The sequence below is a fragment of the Colobus angolensis genome, unplaced genomic scaffold, assembly GCF_000951035.1.
Source record: "Colobus angolensis palliatus isolate OR3802 unplaced genomic scaffold, Cang.pa_1.0 Scaffold89, whole genome shotgun sequence".
NCBI lineage: Eukaryota > Metazoa > Chordata > Mammalia > Primates > Cercopithecidae > Colobus > Colobus angolensis.
This window is the reverse complement of record NW_012122820.1, coordinates 2,881,652-2,890,286: the sequence shown is the minus strand read 5'-3', so window position 1 is coordinate 2,890,286 and position 8,635 is coordinate 2,881,652. Positions and strand designations below refer to the sequence as shown.

Here is an 8,635-nt window from a genome sequence, read left to right as displayed (position 1 = left end):
TTGCGGTGAGCCAAGATCGCACCACTGCACTCCAGCCTGGGCAACAAAGCGAGACTCCGTCTCAAAAAAAATAAAAAAATTAAAAAAAAAAATCTCCAGTCTGAGCAACATAATGAGACCCCATCACTATAAAATATAAAAAACATTGGCTGGGCATGGTGGCACCCGCCTGTGGTCCCAGCTACCTCGGAGGCTGGGGTGGGAGGACTGCTTGAACCCAGGAGGTCAAGGCTGCAGTGAGCTGTGATCCTGCCACTGCACTCCAGCCTGGGCAACAGAGAAAAACCCTGTCTCAATAAATAAATAAATAAATAAATAAATAAATATTTATGAAACATACTATTTCCTCCTTTTTGCTTATCTGTCAATAAACTCAAAGTTAAATTTCTTGTTCAATTGCAATAACGTTTTCAGACTAGATTTTCTATAACAATTCTCTTTTATTACAACGACTCTTTTTTTTTTTAAGAACTGGAAAAAAAGTATATGTTAACAGAGTAAAGAAATAAGTCTAAGTCAGGATAAAGTGAATTCAGTGCCACAAGAAAAATCGCAACAGACTGCACTGAGGATTCACAGGCTGAAAGGATTGTATGGGAGAAGACAGGAGGTGAGTTTTCCAGGAAAAGGTCATTCCAAGCTAAGAAGACAGATGGGCGAAAGTACAGAGATGGGAATGTGTAAGATACTTGGGAGAAAAGAGTTCAGACACAAGGAGGTTGGAACAGAAGGTGGGTTATTTCATTAACTCTCAACACACAAAAAATCAACCCTTCTCTACTAAGTATCATATTGGCATGTTGTTCACATATGTGAAATCTTCCCCATAAGCACAGTAAGGGTATCTTCATCTTACTCATCAGTGAGATCAAAGACTGGAGATGACATGACCATGTCATTTCAGCACAGACACGAGAAGCAACAATAAATCACGAAGAATTAATGAATTTCATCAAGTGAGCACTCAGTAACTGCTTTGCAGTTGTAGTCATACAGATCACCAAGACCCGAATGCACTTTTGTTTTATGAACATTTAAGCTTTTACAACAGCCCCCATACTGCCTGTCTTCTCTACTGAGCTCAAAACAACTCGTTCTTTGGAGGCCACGATCTATTCTTTACACTTTAAAGATGAAAAGACTGGAAAATGATCTGTGTAAGGATCACAGAACTTAACAGACGAAAGAAAAGCAATGCCTCATTATATGTATGAAGGAAATGCAAAGTAGAATCTGTGGGTTCATGCTGAAAAATCCAAATTAGAACAGCTAATCAAGTGAGAGAGTGTGACTAGTTCAAGTGTTAATCACAAAATTCTCCATTGCCCATATTACAAATTAGACTTGTTTTTGGAAGCACGTATGTGATTAAGAGCAAACAGGTCAGTAACACTGGAAAAAGGCAGTGAACTAACACGGAAAGTTATCTAGTCAGCTTTGTGTGGTTGTTCAGTTGCTGTAGCCCTGTGTTTTTCAAACTGCAGGTCACAATCCATTAGTTGATCATGAAATCAATTTACAAAGTCACAAATAGCAATTTAAAAAATGTCTGTATCACTTAGTATTGTTTCATGAAACATTTATTCCAGCTAATATCAGGTATAAATATATAAACATATGTTCTGGGTCAGAATGCAAATGACCCCAGCCTCAGTCAAAAAAAAGTTGTTTGAAAGCCGTTGCTGTATTCTTCCCCACTGGGAAGTTAGGCTTGGGAATCAACAGGACTGAGACTACAAAACGCAGCTTAACCAAGAATTTCAGTACAATTGAAATTGTGACTGCAAAGATTATACTGCAACATATTATTATGAGAGGTTACGTGTGCCATATCTATGATATTTCTGTATCAAATAGGTAAGAATTTATGAACGTAATAATGTCTTCACAGTTGTTCTAATATTTAATGCTAGATACATGGTTTAGATCAACCGTTCTCAACTTTTTAGTCTCAAGACCCCTTTACACTCTTAAAAATTATTCTTTTTTATTACTTTTTATTTATTTATTTATGCACTCCAACCCAGGCTGGAGTGCAGAGGCAGGATCTTGGCTCACTGCAACCTCTGCCTCCCAGGTTCAAGTGATTCGCCTGCCTCAGTCTCCCAAGTAGCTGGGATTACAGGTGCCCACCACCACGCCCAGTTAATTTTTGTAATTTTAGTAGAGACAGGGTTTCACCATGTTGGCCAGGCTGGTCTTGAACTCCTGACCTTGTGATCTGCCCGCCTCAGCCTCTCAAAGTGCTGAGATTATAGGCGTGAGCCACCGCACCTGGCCCACTCTTAAAAAATATTAAGGACTCCCTCAGAGAACTTTTGTTTATGTGAGTTATATCTACCTATATTTACCATGTTGGAAATTAAAAATAACTTTAAAGAGGCCAGGCTATGTGTGTTTTGTTCGGAGTATATGAAGAAACTCTGGCCTCATATGTAGATAATGTAGTTGGAAAACAGATGGATATTTTAATAGACTTTTTCAGATAACTGTGGATATTCTTCTCGGATAATACACCAAAACTTGACAAGCTGGAGTTTCTCAAAGCTTAGCTGCAATGTACTATCTGAAATCCTATTAACTTTTCATACTGTTACATTAAAAATCCATTAGTCCACCTTGTCCTCGAATGGATCTTTTGCCTGTGCATGATTATGTAGCATGAGACACCGGTCATTTGGAAAATATTAGATCACTGAGTTAAGCAGATCTTTGAGATACTGACACTTTTTACACAAGATTTGTTAAAATTGCACTCATTAATATCATCATTGATCTCATCAGAAAAAAACATTAAATATTGAGACGTTGTCAAGCTCATGGCAGCAGATACACATTTTCTAAACTTTTAATTCTGGCTTGAAGGCTTAAAAATTATCATTGGCAGCAGTAATTGTCCCTTGTTTTCCTGAAAGTGACAGGCACACTTTATTTATTTTCAGGAAAATGTCTGTCAAGTACCTGTTTGAATAATCATAGTTTGCCCATCTTTCTTTCAAGTATTAATGTTTTATGAAAATAAAAATAAAAACATGAATTCGGCCCACAACTCAAGCACAGAAGTATTTTCCTAGAGACAAACATGACACACTTCATTTTGTATCAGACGTGCTTTATGCCTATTTCCTATTTTTTCATGCAGAATACTAAAAAGAATGGTACCCAAGGATTAAGCTTCAAAAAATTTATACTTTTTACTGCTTATCAAGAACACCATCAGGTGACACGGGCTCTCGAGCTTTTTTTTTTTTTTTAACTGAGAATGCAAGTTAGTGACGCGTGCCTACTTTGACTAGCAATACAGTTTGGTGTCCCTGCCTTGATTGGGGTAAGCCACCAGCACTTTTAACCATTGTCTGCAAAACGTCACTACAGTGAACAAGTCAAATAAGTAAGTCTTACCATTGTCATCAAACTTTTTTTTTTTTGACCTTGCAGATCCCCTGAAAGGGTCTCAGAAACTCCCAAGGGGTTCCAGGACCACACCACACTTTGAGAACCACTGACTGTTAGCGCATTCAGAAATCAGTTCAGTTCTCTTTCTCTTCAGAGTTCTTAGTGCTCGAGGCTTATTTATTGTGATAGGTTTGATCACTGAAGCGCCAAAGAAAAGATATGCCAAGGCGCCGAACACATCCAAGAAGAAAGTCGTACCGCGCACACAGCTCAAAGGCTCGAGCGTGAAGAAAAACAGCTCTTGGAGAAAGAAACGGGATGCAGAGGGCAGGCCTCTGCTTGTCGTTGCCAGTGGCAACGATCCTCAGTGGGCGGAGCGCAGCCATCGATTAGTGAGGCCTTGCGTCAGTCGGCGGGCCGGACGGTGTGGGTGACTGGAGCCGGAAGGCCTCCCGGGCCTTGTGGTCGCCGTGGGTTCCTGGTAGCGAGGCAGCTCGCTCGTTCTGCGATCTATTGAGAGTGGCTTCCAAGAGCCCCGTGCCTATGTCGGGGAGGGAGGGAAGATGGCAGCCGTGGCGGCAGGCGGCCTGGTGGGGAAGGGGCGCGACATCAGCCTAGCGGCCCTGCAGCGCCACGACCCCTATATCAACCGCATCGTGGACGTGGCCAGCCAGGTGGCTCTGTACACCTTCGGCCATCGGGCCAACGAGTGGGTGCGTGCGGACGCGGCGGAGCAGTGCAGACCAGGGTTGGGGTGGAGGCGGGGGGCGTCAGACTCAGGACTTGAGGACCCGGTGAGGGGGAGGAGACGTTGACGCCCTGGAGGTGGGTGGATCTGGGGCCTGAGGCTGAAGTTGTGGAGATGGGCTCCCGGGGGTTTGGGGGAAGGGAGGCGGATCTGTGGAGCTACCTGGAGTTGGGGAAAAGACTTAAATCTCTAAAGTGCCCGACGCTGGGAGACCAGACCGATCGGGTACCGCACCCCGAGAGCCGAAGGAAAGGAAGAACCTGATGCTTTAAGGTCGGAAGACCGATGTGCTGGAGACAGTAAAGCAGAGTTCTGTTACAGTGAATCTGTGGCTATGGGGGAGGCAAGGACAGCAGAGGAATAAAAGTGCAGAGTTCTGATTTTGGAATGTCAGTCTTAGATGGGGCAAAGAGAAATCAAAACTTGATAGAAGGGGAGAAATCTGCAAGTTGTAAACTAGGGAAACGCCAAGAAAAGAGCCAACCTCGTCAAATAGAAGACAAAATGGGGCAGGGTCCAACACTTAGAAGGAGGCTGATGCTTTTGGGAGGATTAGTATACGACAGCCCACCAAGTTGGATATTGGAGGCCATTTGGGAGCCAGATTATTTTAGTGCTCTTCTCAAAGCAGAGTCCCAGTAAATGGTAATGGAATGAAATTTCATTGTCCTCACAGTTAGAATGGGGTAGAAGCCTAGAACACTGGAATCCTGTTGCAGGAATTGCTGCCTGTAATTTTGTAACCCACCCACTCGGATGTAGAGAGGTGTAATTTTATTTCTTTCCTCATAATGATTTTTGTCCAAATAATATTCATCATCCATTATATATTGCCCATTATATATCACATATATGATATCCATCATTTTAAAATAAGTTACAAAACAGTATGGAGAACTTAGCCTTGATGAATGGATTTCAGATAAACTTTTTGTGTTCTTCAAGTCGGTTGTATAAACATCAGAACTTAGGCAAGGAAGACATCTATGTTGAACAACTCTGTTTTTTTTTTTAACACCCACAATCATAAGCCTACTTATCTCCAGTGTAGCTCAGCAGCCTGTAGTAAAAACTCACCTGAAAATCATTAACATAAAAATAAAAAGACAAGCAAGAATGGGATAGACAGTTTTGCCCAAAGGTCTTAACAGAGGAAATTTACAGGAATGGGGCAAAGAATTTAGGTCTGCGCTCCTAGTAGCCAAACTCAAAAGGAGAACAGGAAGAGCTCTTTAATATTCGTTCTTCTGTAATAGAAAGCCTACCACTTAATCAGGAGAAAGGTTATTTCCCCCTAGTTTCCAGGGGAATTTGTCACCTAGGTCTTTACATAAAGAACATTGAGCAACATAGTAGACAGTTTCCTCCATAGTAATTAAAAATATATATGAAGATATTCTACATATGGCTATTTTGTTGCTCTGTAGAAAAATGCCAAAGGTATAATGTTATAATCCTTTAAAAGTTAATTCCATAGTAGAAAGATGAGGACCAGGGATGTATAGTTCTGTAAGTTGACTTAACACTGGGATTTGAGTTTGGAGAATCCTGAGAAACTGTTAATGTAAAGAAAGTAGAGCATTTCTCTTGAATAATAGTTGTTTCCTATAGGCTTTTGACTGTTATCTATGTGATAGATACCTTTTAAGATAGTTACAGATGTTTATTATACCTAAAGCCTCATCAAAAAGCAGATGTGTCACAATGCATTATTTACAGGAGTTATATTTTCCTGCTTGCTGGACATGTTGCCTTCAGACAGGGCATAATTCACTCAGGAAAAGGTCATTCTTTCAAAGTTCTAATCTTCAAGGCTGTCGTAGCCAGAAAAACAAAGAGAGAGACCTAATTCAGCTGCAGAGCAGTTGCTGGAGGCAAACACATTATGACCACTCTCCATGTGCTGTCACTCTGGGTGGGAGCCATTTGAATGTAAACCTATTAAGAATAGGAGAACGTTCTTGAGAATAGAGGAGAAAGTATTTACAAGAAGGCAGGGGAGATGTTAAAGAGGGGAATTCTTATTGCCCTGAAAATGGATGAAGAATGACTTCAGCCTTTCAGAGGAGGAGAAATTAGGAAGGAAAGGTGTATAGAAAATGAACTGCTTTAAAGAAGGATTAAGAAAGATTATGTCATGACTGGAATATGAATTTTAGAGTTAGATCTCCTCCCTGTTGCCAGGAAAGATGCCCCCCCTCCAAAATATTAATACCTATGTGTCAATTGAAGACCATAACCCTGGTATTTTCCAGCTGTCAGTCCTTAGACCAGTGGCTCCCAGCTAGAGTTGATTTTGCCCCGAGGTGACATTTGGCAGTGTCTGGAGACGTTTTTGGTTGTCGCACTGACTTTTGATTTCCAGCTGTCAGTCCTGGCTCCCAGCTGGAGTTGATTTTGCCCCGAGGTGACATTTGGCAGTGTCTGGAGACGTTTTTGGTTGTCGCACTGAAGGGAAGAGTGTTAGAACATCTGCAGAGTAGAGGTGAGGGAATGCTGAGCCTGAAAACTGCCCTGCAGTGACTGAGGTTGTGTTCCGAGCTAGTGGTTTTCTAAGTTTTTGGTGTAGTCAATTAACTCAGAGTTTTTTAAAAGTGAAAAATGCCAAACTTAAAACCTCTGGATAATGAGACCCAGGCATTTGAGATTGTTGAAAGCGTCATAGGTGACGCCGATGCTACGTGCATGATTAAGAGAGATTTGGGAGGATAAGTTGAGGCGTACGTTTTGATTATTTTAATTGAGAATAATCAAGTTAAAATAGAGATTGTGCTGAGCTATTTTGTGTCAGTGTGCAGTCCCCAAAATTTGCAAAACAGCACTATTTTATATTCCATTTTGGGTTTTTTAGTATTTTGATTTCTGAATTGCTCATTTCTTTAGCACTTGTTAGATTTTATAATAGAATATAATATTAAATCGTCAAATTGTACTTTTAAAATTTAAGCTAAAATACCCCAGGATTGGTAACTAATACTTTAACATAAAAGTCCTCCTTAAAGGATCTAAGGGACATGTAATCTTGTTTTAACTATTCTTCACATCCCTCACCCTGGACTTTGCTCAGAAAGAAAAAAAAAAATCTGGTTGCCCTTGGATAACTGTGGAGGGGCCAGGAAAATACATGAATTTGGGCAGCTATACTAGAACAGAAATGTACATTTTCAAAGTCTCTTTTATCCAGGTGTCATAGAGCACCTGATGTTTTTTCATCGAAAGATCTGAGTAGTGTAAGCTGGTTATCTCTTTTTTTTTTTTTGAGACGAAGTCTCGCTTTTGTTCCCCAGGCTGGAGTGTAATGGCGCGACCTCGGCTCACTGCAACCTCTGCCTCCCGGGTTCAAGCCATTCTCCTGCCTCAGCCTCCCGAGTATCTGGGACTACAGGCTCCTGCCATCATGCCCAGCTAATTTTTGTATTTTTAGTAGACACGGGGTTTCTCCATGTTGGCCAGCCTGGTCTCGAACTCCTGATCTCAGGTGATCCGCCTGCCTCAGACTCCCAAAGTGTTGGGATTACAGGTGTGAGCCACCGTGCCTGGCCTGGTTATCTCTTTTCAATGGAGAAACTGAGACATATAATAATAAGCTAATTAGCCCAGCATGATCTGGCAAGAACCCCACTCTAGGTCCCAGGTTGTGATTACTGAAACACAACTCCTTCCTGTGAACAAATTCATATTCTTTATGTGTAGTGCTAAATAAAAATCTTAGTTTTCACAATTGCTTATTCTAAGTTAGAGATTAATTTTAGGAGAAGCATGCCTTTTACATTTCTGACCTTGGAATTTTAAAAATTAAAATGTGGCATTAAAGGTTTTTTTTTTTTTTTTTTTAAATTAAGAGAATTTCTGTTACATCAAGATAGAAAGGAAACAAGTCAGAAGCTCTTTAGTTTTATGTGTGCTGATGGATATAGATATCCTGATTCGGATCTCTACGATGAAACAGTCCAAGGTCAAATACTGGAATACCGGGAGAGTGTTTGGATCTTGCGGGGCGTGATCCTGATGGTACATAGAGGTTCTGACGGTACATAGAGGTTCTGCAAAGTCCTAGTTCTGTCACCTGTATCTTGGCTCAGTTTCCTAACAATATAATGGATCATACCAAATACTTAGTTTTTACAAATTGATTTTTAAATGCTTTGTGGACTTGTGAATACATGCTGACTGAATCATTTAAACTTTAGGGACGGCCAAAAATTTGTTCAGGTAGTATTTTCTGTACTGTAGGGGCCGTTTTCCTGATTAATACTTTGGTGGTTTGGGTTTAAGTAATTCTTAGTGCTTAAAATACACTCAGAATGTACATTTGTCAACAGATAGGAATTAACCATGTTTGTTTTCAAAGAAAGATAAGTAATGTTTCTGTATATGTATTTTTTCATTTTGACTTGGATATTTTTCAAAGTACAGGGGCAAATGAGCCACATTTCAGAAATAAGGATATGTTGCACAGTATATGGTAGTGATTTATACAAACTTCATAGT

General features: G+C 40.6%; 1 protein-coding gene across 2 annotated transcripts in view; it reads left to right on the top strand.

The window, feature by feature from the left end:
• Positions 1 to 3,883: 3,883 nt before the first annotated feature.
• Positions 3,884 to 8,635, top strand: part of DCP1B (decapping mRNA 1B) — a 57,921-nt gene continuing 53,169 nt past the window's right edge. The window contains exon 1 of one of the 2 annotated variants that reach the window (XM_011931050.1): positions 3,884 to 4,109. In XM_011931050.1, the coding sequence (XP_011786440.1) occupies positions 3,960 to 4,109 (150 nt within the window). In that variant the 5' untranslated portion in view covers positions 3,884 to 3,959. Of the gene's footprint in view, positions 4,191 to 8,635 lie in introns of both variants that reach the window. The other variant, XM_011931049.1, reaches the window with a different exon arrangement.